Here is a 21,824-nt window from a genome sequence, read left to right on the forward strand (position 1 = left end):
CTCATTCAGTATATATAAATTTGTTTTCGTATTCGATATTTTCCCTTTTACTTTTTGGTTTATTTTATTTTAAAAGAGTTGAAGTTTTAATGTGTAAAAGAATTCTAGTACTATCAATTCTGTTAAAAAATAATTGCAAATAATAATTCACACTAAGCTCGCGCTATGCGCGGGGTTTGGGGAAGGGCCGGACCACAAGGTCTATTGTATGCAGCTTTACCCTGCATTTTTGCAAGAGGCTGTTTCCACGGCTTGAATCCGTGACCTCCTGATCACATGGCAGCAACTTTACCAGTTATGTCAAGGCTCCCCTTTAGAATAAAAATATAACCAAATACAACATGTTAACATATATTGATAGTATAAAAAAAAAAAAATCTTTGTACGGCCAATATATAAATGTCGGAGTGTAATTTCTTCTAAAAAAACTATTGAAAAATAAGCCAATGGGAGGAGGAACATGGCAAGTTGTGTCACTTGACAGCAAAACTTGCTAAAAACAATAATATAACTAGTAATCTAATATTAATTTACCCAATCACATTACTATCCAACAAGTCAGCGTTACGAAGGAAATAATATTATTTCTGAAAACCTACTTTTTAATTATCAGAGCATAAGGTCAACTGAACAGTTCAGTGGTAGCCATTGCAATCATGATGCTGAAATTTAAAAAATAAACACAACAGATGTGTATCTGGCACTGTTTACTACTACTAATTCATAAAATCACTAATGGACAAACGAATAGAAAATACTAAAGGACAGAGATCCTCTTTTTTATTTTCGGAGAAAAGCTTTGAGATTTGATTATTCGCCTTCGCATCAGAAAATTTTATTATGAATTAAGCCTTTCCTATTAAAAGTAATATTTGACTAAGAATGGAGGATTACTTACCATTCGACTACAGCTATAATGATAGATTAAATTACCTTATAATTTGAATTGATAAAAGAATTAACTAATACTTATGAAATTGAGAAGAACTTATACATACAGATTACAGAGTCTAGTTGGTACTAAACGACAAGTTGATTAACTTGTTCATTAAAGACCCGTTTAGCAATAGATTTTGTCAAAATAAATTTAGGTTTTATTTGGCGAGCACATGTTTGTCCATAAATTTTGCCTACATTTTAGTAAAATCCCAAACACTATTACATTTTTTTTTTTAAAATTGCTTCGTAACTATTTATTATTTTGTAATGATGTTGCTTCGTCTTCTCGGTCATCTGATAGTGTATCATGTAGTTCATTATAAAAATGATAATTTTGTACCAAATTTATTTATGTTCAGGACTATGATTTGCGATAATATAGTGAATGTTATTGATAATGGTAGGGTATTTGTGATAGTTTCTAGAACTTGTGGGTATAAGTCATGTTTCATGTTTTTCCAAAATAAATTTGGAAACATGCTTTGAAAACTGATGTCCATACACATTTTCATCTTCAAACCAAACTTCACCAAAATCAGATTTTTCAAAATAAATTTGGGAATCTATGGCCAACCGCTAGCTGAATTTGGAGTATGGTTTTTTGATGATTTTAAATCATTTTAACTTTTGTTGCCCGTCAATTAATATTGTTAAGGACAAAGTTTTGGAACTTAACAATCAGATCATGGCTATAAATCTGTGTCTTAATTAGTGAATAAAAGCCCCCCTTTTCCCAAGGTCTGATCATTTGCCATAATGGTTTTCTTATTTTTGTTGCTAATCTTTTTTCCAATGATAAACTTTAAGTTGACCTTACATTCCATATAATATAAAGTAACAGGTATTTTCAAATTATATTTTAGTTGTATTTCTTATCAAATTTATAAATTATAATCCACCGACTTATTAATGTTTAGGTTAGAATACAATAATACATGTATTGTTAATGATTCTACTACTGAATACTGAAAACTGAACAATTTTCCGAGTTGGTAAAAAATTTACATATTACAGCATGGACAAAAGTTTAAAACAAAGAGAATCACAATTATTGACAAATCAGAAAATCTTGTTATATATTCTCAATTTCTCATAATTTATTGTCTCTCTTGTGCCAGGGTCAAATGTTAAAGTCAACCTTGAGAACCACCTAATGCATCCATTATATTAGACTTCTTAAGCCTTCTATACAGCAATTATTTCTTCTATTTTAATCTTCTTATTTTGTCTTTCCAACAAGATGATTAGTCGACAGCCAAGTATAATATATACATGAATAATATATATAGATTCAATGAATTTTTTAAGATAAATATAGTGTTTGGACTAAGTTACTAAATTTGGCGAACCTGAAAGTTATACTCTAGCTCAATCCAGGTTTCTATAAACTTAATATATCATCCCTAACAGTATGCTTCTCTAATTATAAAATGTAAGATAAAAAACTAAAAGGGCGATAGCACAACTTTTTAATTTGTACACTACACAAAAAAAAAAAAAAAAAAAAACTGTAATCAACTACGAACTTTGTTGCTAAATCGCTCGTAGCTAGCAGAACTTTTTGATAATCTGTCGCTAAATGAGATTAGCGACAAACTTTTCTGTTTAGCTACAGAATTTGTCCGTCGCTAAAACGTAATTAGTTGTATGAGTTGGTTTTTTTATAATTTAGTTTTGGATGATCATATGTGTTTAGTGGTCAACGTCTATCCTTAATGATGACAGAGAGGTCTTAATCTTCTTAAAGCATTTTAATCGTGTTCAACTGCATAGTGGTAAGATAGGATAAGATGAAATAGAATTGACACGAAATAATTACTCACTCCTTTTTGCTATATGTGAGCTAAAAAGAGAATTAATTTCGAACTCTTTTTTCTTTCTCTTAATTTGTTTTAACGTTTATCACTTTCAAACTACAGGAAAGAACTTTAGGTTAGGATAAAACTATCTTATCTTACTATATCTAAATGTTTTCTTGACTTTTTTCCAAGCCATCACCACTACATCATACTTAGAATTCTAGTAATGCTAGTTGAGGCATATTTATAGACAGTTCTGTAGGTTCAATTGAACTTATTATTTTCAATGTTAACTACGTATATATCTAGTAATGCTAGTTGAGGCGCAAGAAATATATATATATTGATCACGCTCACCCTGAATCAACTAATTCTTAATTCTGAACTCGTTTTTCTCATTGCTCTAACTGTTAAGCGGTGATGTAATATTTTGAAATTTCTAAACAAGCATCAAAATCTTAATGAATTGCGTTCTGCGTCAGCAGCACTATTTTGTGTAATTTTTTAAATGAATAAGTATTAGCCATGAAATGTTGAAAGTACAATTGGACTTTGATAATTTTTCATGATGTAAACTGTAGTAACGAAACAGGTGTACCGCGAGTACCGTTTTCAAATAGTCAAAAAGGATATGCCAATAGGTCATTAGTGGGTAGATGATAGGCTTTTTGGATGTGCACAACAAAAAGAAGCCTTCTCGATGTCTTAAGTCCACTATATCATGTTTCTCTTTATCTCACTTTTTTTTTTTTTTTTTTTTTTAAATTTCTCATTCGGCGTTCCAATACTCGTTTTGGAGTTTTGATCAATTGAATTTATACCTTGTAAGGTTTACGACAAATAACAACTACCCAGTAAAATTTTACTAGTGGGGTCTGGGGAGGGTAGTGTGTAGGCAGACCTTACCCCTACCCCGAAGGAGTAGAGAGGCTGTTTCCGAAAGATCCTCGGCTCAAGCAAACAAAAAGACAAAAGGAGACAATATTAGTATCACCACAGAAATCATAGGAAAAATAGGAACAACATGAAATCCAGAAGAAAGATGCAAAGCAAAAGCTTTAGCTAGTAAATATGTCCTGCATTGAAAAGTGAAATAGTAATTGTCACTAGCTAACTTAGACAAAAACCTTACCAGACTAGTCACACAAAGGTACGAAGTAAAGCAAGACTCGCCTATCTCCTAACCTACAACCCTAATACTCGACCTCCACATCTTCCCATCAAGTGTCATGTCCTCGGAAATCTGAAGTCTCGTCATATCCTGCCTTATCACCTCTCCCCAATACCTTGTAAGGTTTAATAAGAGGAAATATTTTTATTTTCAAGACTCGAATCTATAACCTTTAATTAAAGGTGAATAGATCATACTCATACTATCAATAACCCTTAGTATTCTTTTATATATCTCACTTTTATGTGCACATGAATTTAATTAGTGTATGTCATATCAATAGTTGAACTTCTACCAACAAAAAAAATGTTTAGTCAAACTATATATGTACAGAATCTAATTGAGGATATGTGTTCTACTCTATTTTGCGTTGATGTACATCTTCATAGTTAACTTCAGCCTATGACAACAACCCTACCTTCTCCACTAAGAAATCAAGATAAGTACAAATTTCTTGTCAAAAAATAAAGGCCCAAATCATCCTCTCTATGGGAGTTTACGGACACAAAATCTTAAAAAGGAATATTCGTCTACTGAATATTTTAATTTAAAGTCCCTTTTTTCTTGATGAAAGTGTTAAAACTATTACAATTAGTGGCGACGCAAAGTAATAGCGGAGAGTGTTAGCATACTTGTTTTCAATTCGATGTACACATAGTTGTGAAATTTTTAAAAATATATAAGTAATATTATTATGTTACTGTGAAAAGTCCTAGTTTTAAATAGATCCTAAACGGAAACTTAATCTGTGATAAGTCATTTAGGTGAATGGCAATTAAATATTAGAACAATTTTGCTGTTGAGGCTGTCGCGTTTCTTATATACTAATGAATAATGATAAATGATAGGAAAAGTAGAGACAATGAATTTAAAAGTTTGTTACTTAGTTGTGATTTTGGTGCTTAAAAATATGTTGACATAATTAGGTTCGATCCCCTTGGCCAAAAGGTTTGTGGTTTTAATTTGAGTGTCACTCAAGTCCAAAAGGGATTGGGTACAACAAGCATGGAATGGTGCCTAACCTTCAATAGTGGAGCTTTATCAATTATATACTTCCCTAATAAGTCAACTCAAATAGTTATTTGAATTATTTGTATTCTTCTTGTATACAGGTGCGGATCTAGAGCAAAGGATACGGGTTTCCGTGAACCCAGTAACTTTTGCATAGACCTTGTATATGTACTAAAAAAATTTATTAAAAATATAAGAATATTTAGCTTGGAACCGAGTTCGTTGGTCCAGTTATCATGCAGATTAACATGAGATTGTTATAGGAACCCATAAGTTTAAAATTTTGGATCCCCTCTACTTGTATACTATATAGATAATTAAATTGGATACCTGCCACATAGGGACAATTAAAGAGGAAATATTTCTTTCCAGGATTTTTTTTATTTCAAATGTTCGAATTCAAGATCTTTAGTTAAAGAGGAACGTCAAGGTTTTCTTTTATTATTTTTAGCTTATCACTACCACAGTGCTATTATATATTTGATCATTTTGTTTTACAAAGAGATTCGACAAGAAGGGAGAAAAATTAGTGGTAGACAGTGTAAAAGTGTTATGTTTATAGATCTTGTCGTCTATAGTTTGTGCGTTTGTACTGTCATTTTAACTCCTAGCCTTAAAAAACTAATTGCATGACAGTATGTGGGTACTTTTCTCGTTTTGATTGGCATAGACCTTTTTTTTTTGGGTCCCAAAAGTTGACCATGATCAAACATTGATTGCTCCTTATGATCATGACAAAAAATAATTTAAGTTGTTTATACTTAGAGCATAATCTTTTCTGACTTTAAAACAGTTCAATCTTTCTAGAAATACCAATCCTACACCTAAGGCTGCTTCCTCTTGTTTGTTAGGATGACTAATTTAAGCATGGTTTGTATACACTATTAACTATACAATAAGAAAATAATTCATAATTCATCATCACAATGTGTTGATTATTATTAATATCAGCGTATCACAATTTGGGATTATGAACACAATAGATCTCTGTCCACGTATGTAGATTAAATGATGTTTTGGAGTACCGTAAGGAGATTTTTTCTTACAGTTCGATATAAAGTTGGCCGGTGAATTATCATAAAAGGATCGGGTGAGATGAATAAGATTCTTTCGTGCTTATCAAAAGTTTTTAATTTAAGCCGTAGGAATGGAGATTCATAGTAGGAAGTGCTTCATGTTTAATGAACCTTACACGATGTGATGTTTGATACATATTGTAATATCTCAACTTATTCTGTTATGATTGTAAGGAATATAATGTAAACAACTTACTCTAATACAAGCATTATTGGCTGGACCTTAGATCCACTAGTAGGCTATAATACAAAGTCAAATGTTTACTTTTTATTATACTTGTCATAGCCTTTGGGGAAAATCTAAAGAGGAGGTCCAAAAGAGAAAATATTCTACAAGCACTTAGTAATTTAACAAAATTTTAGAAATGGCCACACTCAAAACTTCCATTACCTTCCTAGACAAACTCTAAATTTGTGAATGTTGACTTCCATTTTAAATATCTCAAAGGACAGAGGGATATCAATGGAGGTCCATCTTTTTTTGTTTGTTGTTGTTGTAGGTAATAGTCCAGGACTATTTTCGCGTATTTTGACTATTTTACTGGTATCATTTGTATGAGTTAAAAATTATCTCTAATCTGATCAAATCATGTTAATATTAAGGAGGCATTCACAGACTGCCATGTGTTATCAGTACGACTTTAATAAAGACCCGCCCAATGTCGAAATGGTTTCAAAAGCGATAAAGGTTACGGTCGAAGAGTCAGCATGCTACGAGAAAAATGCAAATTTTTCAGGGAAGTTTCTCACTGATATGTTATCAGTGGCAATTCCCACTGAAATGTAAAAAAATTCAGTGGGAAATGAAAAAGTTTTCTTTTACCTTTTTTTAAAAACGTTCCCACAGACTATAGGTGGGAACTAGTTGGCGCAAAAAAGCGCATAATTTGTTTCCCACCGAGTCAGTGGAATGTCATTAAAAATAAAATATTAAACTCTCCCCAGTGAAACGGTAGAAACCTAAGATAAAAAATTATTTTAATATTCCCACTGATGTAGTGGGAAGCTCAAAATTTCGAATTCATATATTTGGTCCAAAACCCGAGAGCTTAAAAAATATTTCACACGGTTGGAAAGTTCATACTTTTGTTTTCAGAATTTACATATTTAACACGGATACTTGTGGAAAAATTCATACTTTATTTTTCAGAATTTGCATATTTCCCGCAGTTATTTGTGGGAACGTTCATACTTTATTTTCAGATCCCCATGTATTTTTCCCACCACTTCCCTAGCTAATGTATTAAAATTAATAAAAATTACTAATAATATTTTCCACTAATTTTTGGTGGGAAACTTCATTATTTTTCCTATTAAATATTCGCTGGGAAAACCATGGGAATTTCCCACCTCTTCTCTAGGAAGATATTTTCGACCAAGCGTTTTCCTGGTGATCTGTTTCAGTGGGAGTGCAGTGGAAAAACTCGATTTTCCCATCAGTTTCCCACTGATTCGTCGTGGGAAAACCTTGTGTTTCTAGTAGTATATGCGCAAGGATCAAGGTCGAGAAGTCGTCGTAGATCAAGGTCGAGGTCGAGCATCCTAGACAAGGTTATAACGACTTATTTTAGGATAAGACACAAAAGAGAATATTCTAGTGGATATTCTTTGTACCTGTATTATTAGGGCTTTTAGGAATATGTTTCTTATAAATAGAAAGAGACATAATGATAGGTGATATAAGATATTCACTTGTAAGAAACACATTGACTTTATTGAGAGAATGCGACCCTTTTGCAAACATACGAAAAATACCTTTTTACTAAGATTCTTGCATAACTTTTCCACTTGATCCAAGAACAATCCGAATGTTTAAAGGCTCATCAATCATTCCGCCTGCCTTAGTAGTCTCAAATAAGGCGTGCAGGCCGCTCGGTTTAGATAATTTCCATGGGCCAATAAGATCATTTAGGGGCCTTAGTTGGTGATCCGGGCTGTTTCCCTCTCGACGATGAAGCTTATCCCCCATCGTCTCACTAGTCGACCTTGACCCCTGTTATTTTGAGGTCATATCTAGTATTCAGAATTTGCCTCGATTTGGTACCGCTCTCGCGGCCCAAGTTAATGCCAAATAAAAAGGATTTCGGTTATAGTTTTCCGTGCGATGGCCCAGGACGAGGCGGTACTTGTGATATTTTGGCATGGGACGCGTTTTATTTGGCACCATCATTGTCAGAAGAAATATCGAAGACCTCACCCCTTTTTGGGTGACTCATATGTTCTTCTTTACATAAATACCATCCGTGGCTATTTATTGTTAGTTAATGCTATCCCACTCCCCGTGAGTCATTAAATATTGTTGATATTGTTCATATTTATCGTCATCCGATCTAACACTCACGTATTATCTTATTACAAATTCAGTTATCTCGTCTTTTGAATATTAACATTAGCTAAGATTGAATCTTCTTTATTTAAATCAATTTAGTTGAATAAAGATTTATATTTTGGGTAAAATATCATTTACCTCCTATTAGCACAAATACTGACAACTCTACCCACCACCAACAAATAAGAGGTGCTTTCTGGATTTTTAATAAGAGACATATATATAGTGGATGAGACATCAAATTGCAATATTTTTCTTCTTATGGATCTTTCAGGACTCTACAATCTGGTGCCTAACAATTTGCAAAAGGTAAAGGAATGTGAATTATGACTTATCTTCTGGTTCCAAACTCTACATGTAATAATTTAATTTAAGTCACTTATCATGAATTAGTCATCTTAAAAATAGAGCAAGTAACTTGTACTCCGATATAAAACTAAAATTCTTTTATTATCCTCCTAAAATTCTATTAAGGGTGGCCACATAATGACAGTGGCCTTGCATAAGGAGAAAACCCCTACATACTATAAGAGGAAATACCAATTATTTTCTCTCTTATTTTATTTATTTCATATCTCTTTAAATAGAAACTGATCGACAGCTTAGGGATCAGAAGAACTATCAATCATTTTCTTTTACTTTTCTTATTGTTTTCATCCAACATAAAGTATTATTTTTTCGTCATTATGGACTGTCTATAAATAGAAAGTCAGATATTAGAAAGTCTACGAAATTTACAAAGCCAAAGAGTGTCAAGTGTATACTTCAACATGAGATCTCTCTCTATCTTCTTCCTCTTCTTATCTCTTACTTGGGTAATATTTCCTATTCTTCTAATTTCTCATTCTCTAATCTGCAGATTTTAGTTTCTTTCAATTTTATGCCTTTTAATTCCTTTATAAAAAAGGAGCAGCCCGGTGCACTAAGCTCCTGCTATGCACGGGGTCCGGGGAAGGGCCGGGACACAAGGATCTATCGTACGCAGCCTTACCTTGCAAATCTGTAAGAGGCTGTTTCCACGGCTCAAACACGTGACCTTCTAGTCACATGGCAACGACTTTACCAGTTACGCCAAGGTTCCCTTCTTTTAATTCCTTTATAAATTTATTTAATTATTACTCTTTTTGTGATTCAGTTTGGCGATGCAACAAGTGATCCAGAGGAATATTGGAAGAGTGTAATGAATGGAGATCCAATGCCTAAAGCACTTACGGACCTTCTTCATAATCAGTACCAAGATTTTCCAGTAGAAAGAAATAAAGACAGATTTCTTCGAGATTTTGATTTGAAGCCTAATATCATTATTTATCATAATGATGTTGATATTTATCCTAAGAGACCAAGGCCTACTGCTACGGATGATAATTTTTCAGATACGAAAGAAGCAGAAAGGAAGGAACCTGTAAATCCAGAAAATTAATTCTGCCTATGTTTTTTTCTTTTTTTTTTGAACGGGTATGTTTTTTAGTTAGTTAATTATATTAAACTTTGTGTTAGTTAATCTGTTGTTTAATTGGTGTTTATGATTATACGGTAATTTTTTTAATGAGGATTTTGAGTGTTAGACGAAAAAGTTACATTTCAAGGGCTGGACATACTTATTAATCATCCCAAAATTATTTGGATGACTACTTTGAATTTATTATTTTTCTTTTATAAATTACGGCAAAAAAAAAAGTGAATTTATTTTACTTGAATTTATATACCAAAGAACATGGGTGCCTAGAACGATGAATTAAGCAAATTATCAGATTTGAACTTTACAAGTTGAATCTGGAACAATGGGTAACCTAACTGTTCCAGGCATCAATTTGATAAAATATATAGTTGACTTTCTACAGGCTTTAATTTAATCCTTCACTGTGTTTGTTCATGTACTACTATAAGAAAATAAAGTAGTTGAACTTAATGACAACACGCAAAAAATAATAAATAAATAAATAAATAAACTTAATTAAGGAACACCAGATTGACTTTTAGAACAAGCTTCGATGATCACTCGAAACATGTAACAAGCTGTAAAAAACTTATAACATAGTTTTAAAAATTTTAAGCTGGTAATATCACAACAACAAAAAAGAAAAGAAAGTACAGTAAATTTTTATAAATCATTTTAATGTAAAAGATAGCTCAGAGATGAGGCCTACCTTAGTATAGTATACAACTATACAGTTTTAACTTTTTAAGTTTAATGTACTGATCGTGTATTAGTATATTTCCCCAATTCACTTATATATAAGGTAATAAAAATTCATGATAAATATTAAGTAATAAACTGAAAAAATAATACTAAATGTCTTTAATAGTTTAAATTACACTAATTGTGTAAAATTACATTGTCCCTGTATATGACTTAAATCCATAATAAATTTATTTAATCTTTTTGAAAACAAATAGATGAATTTTCTTAAGTTTGCAAATTGTAAGATATTTATCATATTTTATTTATTACTTCGCTTTGATTATATTAATTATTAACTAAGTAATTACATTTTTTGTGGAACTATGTACTATCTAACAAGTAACAATGACTATTGGTAATTTACCGCGAATCATTTAGTTGTCTTCTTTGGAGTTTTGTCTTATTATGACGTAAAATTTAGATAATTCTTAAGTAATAACTATACAATGAGTTTAACAAGTAAAACGTACTATATTGATATATGTATCTTTCAAATAAATCATGATCAACGAAGTTATAATATTATATATGGGAGTATTTAATTACTTAACCCGTTGGACAAAAATAAATCACATTTTTGTAATATATCCCTTGCACAAAAAAGAAAAGTAATCTTAAACTATAATGAGTGAAACTGCTATAGCAAGAGAATTATGAAGTTTTGAACATAAATATCAGTCTTACAGCTGATTTGAATCAGACGGGATCGATAATGAGAATTTAAATTAATTTACAATGATGGAAACTATTTCAAAAATACAATTCTGCTTAGATTTCGAAAAGGAACGGTGGAAACTACAACAAACTTTAGAAGAAATATAGAAAGGAAAGGAGTTTATGCACGTATAAAAATATATTTTTACACTATGGAAAATTGCTTTCCATTTTATTAGGTTGACCAATTAATGTTCCTATTTTGAACCGTATAATCCAATTATGGTATGTATTGATTATAAACCCAAACCCATAGGTGTAGGATTAGGGTTCTTCTACCGCACCGCCGCGGCGCCACCCACTGATATATATACTCTCAGCCAATTCCATCAAGGAACAATTTTGCCGTCGATCAGAATGGCGGAGGAGAGCGTGGCGATGGAATTAAAGCTATACAATACTATGACGAAACAGAAGGAGGTATTCAAATCGAAGGAACCTGGAAAAGTTAGAATGTACGTCTGTGGCGTTACGCCTTACACCTCCAGTCACATCGGCCATGCCCGCGCATATGTAGCCTTCGACGTTCTCTACAGGTATCTAAAATACTTAGGATACGATGTTGTATACGTGCGCAATTTCACTGATATAGATGATAAAATAATAAATGAGGCTAAAAAACTTGGAGAAAATCATGATCCAATTGCTCTGAGTAGTCAATTCAGCAAAGAATTTCTAAAAGATATGGATGATCTCCAAGTCCTCCCACCGACTCATCAGCCGCGTGTTACTGAGCATATGGAGCAAATTAAGGATATGATTGCTAACATAATTTCTAATGGATATGGATACACAATTGATGGAGATGTTTATTTCTCTGTCGATAGTTTTCCAGAGTACGGTCGATTATTATCTGGTGGAAGAAAATTAGAAGACAATCGCGCTGGAGCACGAAAGGGTGAAGTTGATTTAAGAAAGCGAAATACTGCTGATTTTGCCTTGTGGAAATCTGCAAAGCCTGGTGAACCGTATTGGGATAGCCCCTGGGGTCCAGGTAGACCAGGTTGGCATATAGAGTGCAGCGCAATGAGCGCGCACTATTTAACACATTCCTTTGATATACATGGTGGTGGAATGGACTTGAAATTTCCTCACCATGAAAATGAGATTGCTCAGAGTTGCGCGGCTTGCCCGGAGAGTAATGTTAGTTATTGGATGCATAATGGTTTTGTTAAGGACAGAGATGGTGAGAAGATGTCGAAATCATTAGGGAATTTCTTCACTATACGTGATGTTACTCGATTGTACCATCCCCTTGCATTGAGGTACTTCTTGTTGGGGACTCACTACCGGTCTGATGTTAATTACTCAATCTCACAGATTGAAATTGCTTCAGATTCTGTTTTCTACATTTATCAGACCTTACATGATACTGAAGAAGCCTTATTGTCATCAGTTTTCCAACAATTAAGAACTGATGAAACAATTAGGGACGTAGCGCGTGTTAGCCCTGAGGCTGAAAAATGCATCAAGAAACTGCGCAATGAGTTGGAGACAAAACTTGCCGATGATTTGCATACACCTACAATTTTAAATGCTGCTCTTCAGGAAGCCCTTGGGCTTATGAATAATTATATGAACATGCTGAAGAAAAGGCAAATGCAGCAGCGCCAAGAACAGTTGTTTTTGTCCCTAACTGAGCTCGAGAGAGAAGTGAAGGCGGTGTTGGATGTACTTGGATTGCTCGCTGCTCGTTCAACTTATGCTGAGGTTTTGCAACAGATTAAAGAGAGAGCATTGAAAAGAGCAGAGTTGACGGAGGAAGATATCTCGCGTGCAATAGAGGAAAGAGCTCTAGCAAGGAAAAACAAGGAGTTTGCTCAAAGCGATCAGATTAGAAGTGATTTGGTGGCCAAGGGGATTGCTTTAATGGATATAGGAAGAGAAACAGTTTGGAGGCCTTGTGTAAGACCTGGTCCCGGACAGTAATATTCCCCTCACTCTGCTAATGACTTTTGTGTTTAGGATTTCTTGCTTCACCATTAGAATCTGCATCTTAGGACCTTCTGTTTCTGTTCTTGTTTCGTCTAGAATTCTGTTAGGATCTCCATTCTATTTTAGGAGTTTATCTTTCTAGATCAACTTGTATGACTTCTTGATTCATCCCTGAAGTTAAGACTTTTGTTTCAGCTTTAAAGCTGTTTTTGAGAAATTGCTACCAATTTCGAGACTAGCAAGCGTGCATTTGGCCCATGCTAATTGAATTTCTGAAGCATGTATTCTTGTCATGATATTGACTATTGAATCTCTCAAAGGACACCAAACTAATATCAAAATATGTTTGAAACTTGTCTGTTATTGTATGCATTGATATAAGTACCGCCCAACCTCTTTATAACAGCCTCGTTTGTTCTGGATATTTTTGGATGTTATAGCGAATTGCTGTTATAGAAAACGTATATTATATTAGAACATGAAGTTTGGTTCCGGAAAAACTTGGCTTTTATAGTGAAATGTTGTTATATAAGGATGATGTTACAGAGAGGTCTGACTGTATATGAGTTAAAAGGATTTAATAGCACACCTCAGATAAACTTGCCACGTGATTCATAGAGCATGGTATTTCATTAGTTCAACAGAGGTAAAAAATTCCCTAAATTTTAGTTGTTGGATGCTTTCAAGTGATACTTATAACTTGACCACCATTAGGATGCATGATCATTTAGTATGTCTTTCTAGCTGTTGTATGGCAATCTGGTTTCATGTAATGTCTGGTGCTCCCTACCTTAAGAAGTACCAGAGCGACCCCATGATTCGCCTCTCAACGCCTGAGGAAACAGCATCATTAGCTAGAGAATATGGCTCGTCCAACGGCAGATTGAGGAGAAGGGCTAGTCTCTTTCAGAATTCACTAATGGGATTTATGTCAGCACGGCAGAGACACCATGAAGGTAAGTACGGCTTTAAATTTTGAAGCATCACTACTTCTTAAGTAAATCTCTCAATATTTGGGCAATATTCTTAATTTATTATAGAAGTATAGGATTCAGCACGGAGCCATCTAAATAACAACTAGTATTACAGCTAACTACTTTCCTCATATCCAAAGTCATAAAGATGGTCAACTTTACATCTTGTTACAGAATAGTCTTTCAGTTATAAACTATGAGGTCTGGTTTGTAGAAGAGTTCTCTAATGGCATCCCTCGCTGTTAAGCTAAGGCTGTATGTGGGCCGGTCTGGGACCGGACCGGGCCCGCGGTCCTAACGGGCTAAACGGTCCCGGCGGGCCGGTCCTGGTGGGCCGGTCCCTTAATGGGTAGGAAGCCCGTGACGGGCCGGTCTTGTACACGAGGCCCACGAGACCGGGACCGCTAATCCCGGGACCGGCAGGCGGTCCTGGGCCGGTTCAACCGGGCCTAGCGGTCCTAACGGGCTCCAACGGCTAATTTTAAAAAAAAAAAAAAATTTTTTTTTAAAAAAAATAGCCAACGGTCAGATTTTAAAATCTAGCCGTTGGCCTTTAATTTTCAACCGTTTGGAACTTTAAAAAATAGCCATTTGGCCCCCAAACTTTATTTTAACCCCAAACTTTATATAATTACACTTTTCCCCAATTCTCAACTATAAATACCCCCTCATTCTTTCATTTTTACTCACCAATTCATCAATCTATCTCAATCTCTCTCAATATATATCTAATTTCTCTTCTATAATTGCTTATTTTATTATTGCAATTTCGTGAAAAATTGTGAAGTTGGTGAATTGAAGTATTCAAGTCTTCAAGTCTTCAACGATTTTCAATTTTCAAGAAGTTGTTCGGCGATTCGGTAAACTCGTTCCAACTCTTAACTTTTAAGAATATATTTTTGTGTGTTTAGTTTGCATAATTGTAATTAATATGGCATTTTCTTTGAAAAAAATGTTTGGTGGTAAGGGAAAAGCTAAAATTGGTGAAAGTAGTCTCCAACCTACTACCCTTCCCCCGGCTCCCCGACCCAGACCTATTACCCGTCCTGCTGCTCCTATTATTCTTGATAGTGATAACCCTTGTTTTCAATTTTCCGATAGTGAATTTTGCCATAATGTTGCACAAGGTGAACAATTAAATGAAGAAGTTATGAATGCTCTTTATCCTAATCAAACTATCTTAGAAAATGATGAGGAAAATGAGGATGTAGATGAAACCCAACCGGATTTAGATGATTCACCTACTAGTCCTGTTAATAACCCAACTGATGCCCCGCCCGACCCACCTGTAGAAACCCCTACTTTTAATAGACAACCTTCTAAACGCCTAGAAACATCATTAGTTTGGAATTTTTTTACTCAAGTAAGAGAACAAAATAAGGCTAGGTGTAAAACTTGTGGGAAATTGCTGGCGCATAAATATACTGGAGACCGTAGTGGTACGGGTAGTTTGGCTAGGCACATACAAACACACCCTAGAGATAAAGTTAAATATTTACAAATGAAAGCGCAGCAAGAGGGGACAAGTGTAGATACTGCGGTTAACCCTAGTACAGGTTCAAATCTAGTTCAACCAGGAATTAACACTGTGACCGGTGGTATTTTATATTACGATCCTAATAAAGATCGTGAAGAATTAGCAAAGATGGTTACTGTTATGTGCTTACCATATACTTTTCCTTCTAACCCTAATTTTGTGCATTATATTAGAAAAGTTTTTAATCCTACTTATAAAGGTTGGCCTCGCGCAACAGTTAAGAGCGATATTTATAAATATAAACATGAATATGAACAATATTTGCGGTATTTATTTACTCATATAACTAATCGGATTTCTATTACTACTGATATTGGTAGAAGTAATAATGACTGTGATTATCTAACTGTTACAAGTCATTGGATAGACGAGGAGTGGATAATGCAAAAACGCATTATTGCGTATAGAATAATTAATTCACGTCACACAGGTAAGTTTATTGCTAACACCGTTGCAGATATTTGTAGATATTTTTGCATTAGAGATAAAATAATGGCAATTTCTATGGATAATGCTTCTAGTAACACTAGTGCTATAGGCATACTTACAACAACACTAAATCCTGCATTTAGTAATTGTTTCCATGTGAGATGTATTTGTCACATTTACCATTTAATCGTCGGTGATGGTATGAGAATTTTAAATTTAGAAATTGAAAAGGTTAGAATGGCTCTTAATTGGCTTTTTTATTCAAACCGTAGAAGTAGACTTAGAGAGTATTTTAAAAAATGTGATGAATTTGGCCTTAGAGAAAGAAAGGTTCCTAAACCTTGTCCAACTAGATGGAATTATATGTACGAAAGTTTAGTAGTTGCATATGAATATAGAAACCCAATTAATGCAACGTTTAATGCTCGTGTTGGTGGTGAGGATGATGATGAAATCCTTACAAATCAAGATTGGACGAATGTCAAAATTCTTATAGATTTTTTAGAACATTTTCAAATTGCTACAAATGCATTTTCTGGACAATATTATCCTACTATTTCAAATTGTTTAGTTTATATTGCAGCACTATGTGATTTGTTTGTTGAATTTTCGGAGGGTGGGGAAATTTATCAACTTGCTATAAATGCAATGAAAGAAAAGTTTAAAAAATATTTTTTCCCTATCCCCCCTATTTATGGTGTTGCTGCATTGTTAAATCCTACAATGAAATTAGGAGGTCCTCACTTTTGGTACACAAATATTTATAAGGCTTTAGATCTTTCAGTTGAGGAATTTTCTACACTTGCAGAGGCAAAAGCCTCAATTAAAATAAATGCGCAAACAATTTATAATGCTTACCAACTTGCGTTAGATCATGCTAGGCCAAATATTCCAACCCCTACTTCGTCTAGTTCACAATCATCTAAAAGAGCTGCGGGCCTACAAGCACTTAAATCTTGGACGGAGTTTAGGGGTTCTCAAGGTGATAATTTTGATGAGACTTCACATCTAAATGAGCTTCAAGTTTATTTGTCGCAGGGACTTGAAAAGGAGAATCCAGACGGCACCTTTGATCTTTTGGAATGGTGGAAGACAAGGGAAAAACATTTTCCGGTTCTTGCAAGGATGGCTCGGGATATTTTATCTATTCAAGCTTCAACAGTTGCATCAGAGAGCGCTTTCAGTCAAGCAAGACTTCAAATAGGTGATCATAGAGCGTCTATGAGGGAGAGCTTGGAAAAATCAGTACTATTCAGAGATTGGATCCGCTCGGAAAGAAGAAACTTTGGACTTGCAGAATCACAACCGGAGATAGACGAAGCTTATGAAGAAATGATAGCGGAACTTGCGGAGGATGCTGCTTCGCCCGGAAGCGGTGATGAACAAGCTTCTTTTCCGCCACCACCAACGGAACCTCCTCCGAACCTTGAAGGATTTATGAGATTTGTTAGAGATACAATGTAGATTATGGTGTAACTTGTACTTTGGCATATCTTCTTTAGTTTTTTTTCCTTTTAATGGTGGTATTAGTACCTTGTTGTGCTCATTCCATTGGGGGGAAGAAGACTAAGAAAGATATGCCATTTTTGGTAATAAAAATTATAAAACATACCCTTGGCCTTGAATATCTCTTCGCAATATTTTTTTGTCTTTAACTTGCAATTATTTATAAGGTATAATATATATACATAACATACAATATATACTACAACAAATTATATAATGGAATATATATACATAACATACAATATATACTACAAGAAAATATATAAGGGAATATATATACATAACATACAATTTATACTATAACAAATTATATAATGGAATATATATACATAACATACAATATATACTACAAGAAAATATATAAGGGAATATATATACATAACATACAATTTATACTATAATGGAATATATATACATAACATACAATATATACTACAAGAAAATATATAAGGGAATATATATACATAACATACAATATATAATATATATACATAACATACAATATATAGTACACTATACTAGTATACTATACTAGTATACTATATATATTATATTTACATGAAGAAGTAGTACTATATATACTACAAAACAAGATTTTTCAAAATGAGGGCCCCACCCCCAATGACCACCAACGGTCATATTAATTGCACAAATAGCCGTTTTTTTTTTAAATTTACAAAACTAACCTTCTCTAACACTATAAGTACCCCCCTCCCTCTTCTTCATTTCAATACTCAATACTCATTTCTCAATCTAAATTTCTCTCAATCTCTCATTCTCCAATTTTCAAGACTTCAAGTCTCAATCTCAATTTTCAAGTTAAATCATGCCTCGTTCGGAAAGAGTGCGCTTATTTGTGTCGCAATACTATGAAGTGCTTGAAGAAAATGAAGAAGGCCAAATATTAAAGTGCAAGAACTGTGGAAGAGTCTTAAATTTTCGTTCATGGTGTACCACAGGCATTTTAAGGAGGCATATAAAGTATTGTGTTGAGGGTATTTATCCGCAAATTCGTCTTTAAGATTTTTCAACAATTTATGTTATTTTAAAATTATTAGACGTATTTATGCTTCATGTTGTACTTTGTTATTAATTTATTATGCATGCCAATTTAGTTTTACTATTGATTTGTTATTTTACATTTTCGTCAAACACTTTAATAATTAGATTTCTATATTATATATACCACATATATTTATATAGCCATGCATAAGAGCAATTTATATATATACATACACATACAGTTTACAAGAAATTGCCCTAAATAAAAAAAAAGCCCGGAAATAAAAAAAAGCCCGTTAGGCCCACTAAGCCCACGAGCCCGGCCCATTTAGCCCAGGACCATATGGGCTTAGGCCCGTCACGGGCTGGTCCTACCCGTTGAGCCCACGAAGCCCGGGACCGCGAAGCCCGGGACCGCCAGAGCCCGGGACCGCTAAGCCCGGGACCGTTTAGCCCGGCCCGTTTAGCCCATTTAGGCCTGGGCCCGGGACCACATACAGCCTTAGGTTAAGCAACCAAAATAGCAACTTATCTAGATATTTGAGATAGAATGTAAGCTTTACTGTTAGTTGGCATCAAATGACATGGGAAACTACATGTGCTGGATATGTGAAAGCTGTCGAAACCATCAAATCATATGTGGAACTTTCTAAGTTTATGGTTCACATGCCACTGTTTCTCTAACAGTTCTTTGAACATTTGGAAATAGATTAGTTAAAGAAAACTTATTACTTGCAGATCTCAATGCCTGTAGCACTCTTCTTTTAAATTTGATCTATGATTTTTGTATGGCGCGTCGTGCACAACTAGGAGAGTGTGATGGTTTGCAAAATGTTTAGCATAGTAATTTTTGAAGGTCTGCTAACATCTTGTTGATGGTTTACAAGCATCTATAGCTGTAATTTATAAGCATTATTTTACTTTGACGAGATACATAGGATGTAATTTGTTGATTTGTGTTTTAAAGCTTAATTTGTTTGTGGATCTGGATATAAATATACAACTAGTATAACCAGGACTTAGACACATAGCAATCCATGATCGTACGTATTTTCTTACACTGACCTACTGTCTTTGCGCGTCTGTTCATAATTGACCCTATGAAATTGAAAGATCATGCTGTAGCTTTACTAGGAATTGGACTTGAAATCGAATCAGAATACAAAGAAGCCATATTCGTGGTGGTTTTTGACATCACGAGTCTTCAATTCATCGTTGTTTTCTTTCACTTATTTACGATATTTGTTGCCAATGCCTCTCCGGATCCAGGTAGATTTTAGCATCTACAATATCTTCCTCTTGCATTTAGTTACTGGATCTTTTATTGTTTCTAATCTGCAATTTTGAGTTGCAAACTTTGCTGCACACTAAAAAAAAATTATGATAACCAATCAGTCTGAGAATTTCATTTGCTGAAAATCTTATTCTTTTATTAATGTCCACTACTGGAAAGAAAGCTAGACAAAAGGTAAACAGGGTTGGCTCAAGAGTGAGGCTCTAAAGCCTTTGCCTTAGGCCCCAAAAAGTATTAGCGGTGGAATGTATAATAATATTTTCTACTAGACAATATTAAAATTTGTAAAAACAAATACAAAATTTATATAAAAAAGAGCGAAACTAAAGAATGTTTATTTTTTACCATTAAAAATATTTTAGAACTTTAAATTAAACTACTTAAATCTTCATATTAGTAAATAAATTTTTTTAAACAAGATACAAGGCAATATATTGCAAATACATGGCTAACACATTATTAACTTGAATTAACCCTTGCTAATATAAATAATGATATTATGTGAAGTTAAACTTTTATATATTGTAAGAATATTACATTATAAATAAGTACGAAAAGAAAAAGAAAGACAATATTAAATGTTTTGCATGTACGTAGATGTATAAAATTAGGATTCTTATTAAAATTTGTTTTAGGCCACTAATTTTGTTGAGCCGCCCTTGAAGGTAAACTACAATCAGAGACAAGATACATGCAAATATTAGTGCACATACAAGCAGTAACAGGAAATAAAGCACTAGTGAAGTTTTATAAAAGGTTGCTGCCAAAATGGTGATAAAACAGCTCACATGCATCTATAGCTGTGATTTCTGAGCCTTAATTGACTTTGACGATATACATCAAAGACAATATGTTAATTGTGTTCAAAAGGTTAATTATTTGGTATGTCTAAATCCCAATACAATCTTCCTATGTCACACTGATGTAGCCAACGCTATTGGAGAATTTCAGTGCGGAGCACTTCACCTAGCTACTCGCTCACCTGACTCAGGTGAGCGAGAACATTGTAATAGCTGCGTTACAAGATGTTCTATGTGCAGAAAATGCTCTATTACAAGGCTAGTGAAAAACATGTTAGCTAGAAGGAAACCAACAATAACTTTACTATTTTTGTGAAGTACTAATGCAGCACTGATTCAAATAACCCTTGAGCTCGAGGTACGCAGATATATATGCAAAAAAAGGGTCATATGCGTGGTGTCTATGAGCCTTCATGTAACTCGTTCAATGTGAAGCCCTGAACCTGTATAAAGTATTTCCTCTTGGTATTAAACCGGGACGTTGTAGCTTGAAACAACCTACCGTTTTTGTGAGTAGAAGACCAAGCTAATGTTTTAGTTACAGAGTGTTGCTGCTTTGAGTTTTCAATTCTCAGTTGGAATGTAATCGTTAGCCTGGTAAAGGCCCACACTCCTGCATTCAGGAAATTTTGGTAACATAATATTATCCCTTGCAAAAAAGAGATAGTTAGTGGAAACTTTCTATTTTTTGTGGCTAACCATAGAAAAATAATAATAGTAACTTTGAGGCGAAGAAACCTGTTAAACATTTTAAAAACAAAAAAACAAAAAAAATGTTGAACTTCTTTCTGCTCTTACTTAACTTTTCAAAAATAAATTCTTTCTGCCGGTGTATTGGTAGAGAGACAACTCAAATGCTAGTACAGAGAGAGAAAAAATCGTGTTTTAAATTTGAATTGTTACAAAGATGCATCTTGAATTGTTGATGTTCCTATAAAAGCCAAATTCTTTGCAAGAACTTGTATTAGTATTTGTCAAATTCTTCTCCGAGATCTTTTGTCCTGCTTGTGAGTTATGACTAATGTACAGGTATCCAACTTCTTTGCAAGAACTTGTATCGTTTCTGGATCCGAATCCAACTATGTAATAAATTTTTATGACAACAAACCAAAGTCTAGTACTTCCA

General features: G+C 33.8%; 2 protein-coding genes across 2 annotated transcripts; both read left to right on the plus strand.

Annotated features, from left to right (window-relative positions):
* On the plus strand, window positions 9,032-9,950 carry LOC109239834. The gene is made up of 2 exons (XM_019406427.1): window positions 9,032-9,140; window positions 9,461-9,950. Exons 1-2 carry the CDS (start codon window positions 9,096-9,098, stop codon window positions 9,743-9,745), a joined length of 330 nt encoding a protein of 109 aa, XP_019261972.1. The 5' UTR covers window positions 9,032-9,095; the 3' UTR covers window positions 9,746-9,950.
* Window positions 11,253-13,510, plus strand: LOC109228476 (cysteine--tRNA ligase 2, cytoplasmic-like). Its single transcript, XM_019393613.1, has one exon. The coding sequence runs from the start codon at window positions 11,444-11,446 to the stop codon at window positions 13,148-13,150; it is 1,707 nt and encodes a 568-aa protein (XP_019249158.1). The 5' UTR covers window positions 11,253-11,443; the 3' UTR covers window positions 13,151-13,510.

Source organism: Nicotiana attenuata, chromosome 1 (genome assembly GCF_001879085.1).
Source record: "Nicotiana attenuata strain UT chromosome 1, NIATTr2, whole genome shotgun sequence".
In the NCBI taxonomy this organism is placed as follows: Eukaryota; Viridiplantae; Streptophyta; class Magnoliopsida; order Solanales; family Solanaceae; genus Nicotiana; species Nicotiana attenuata.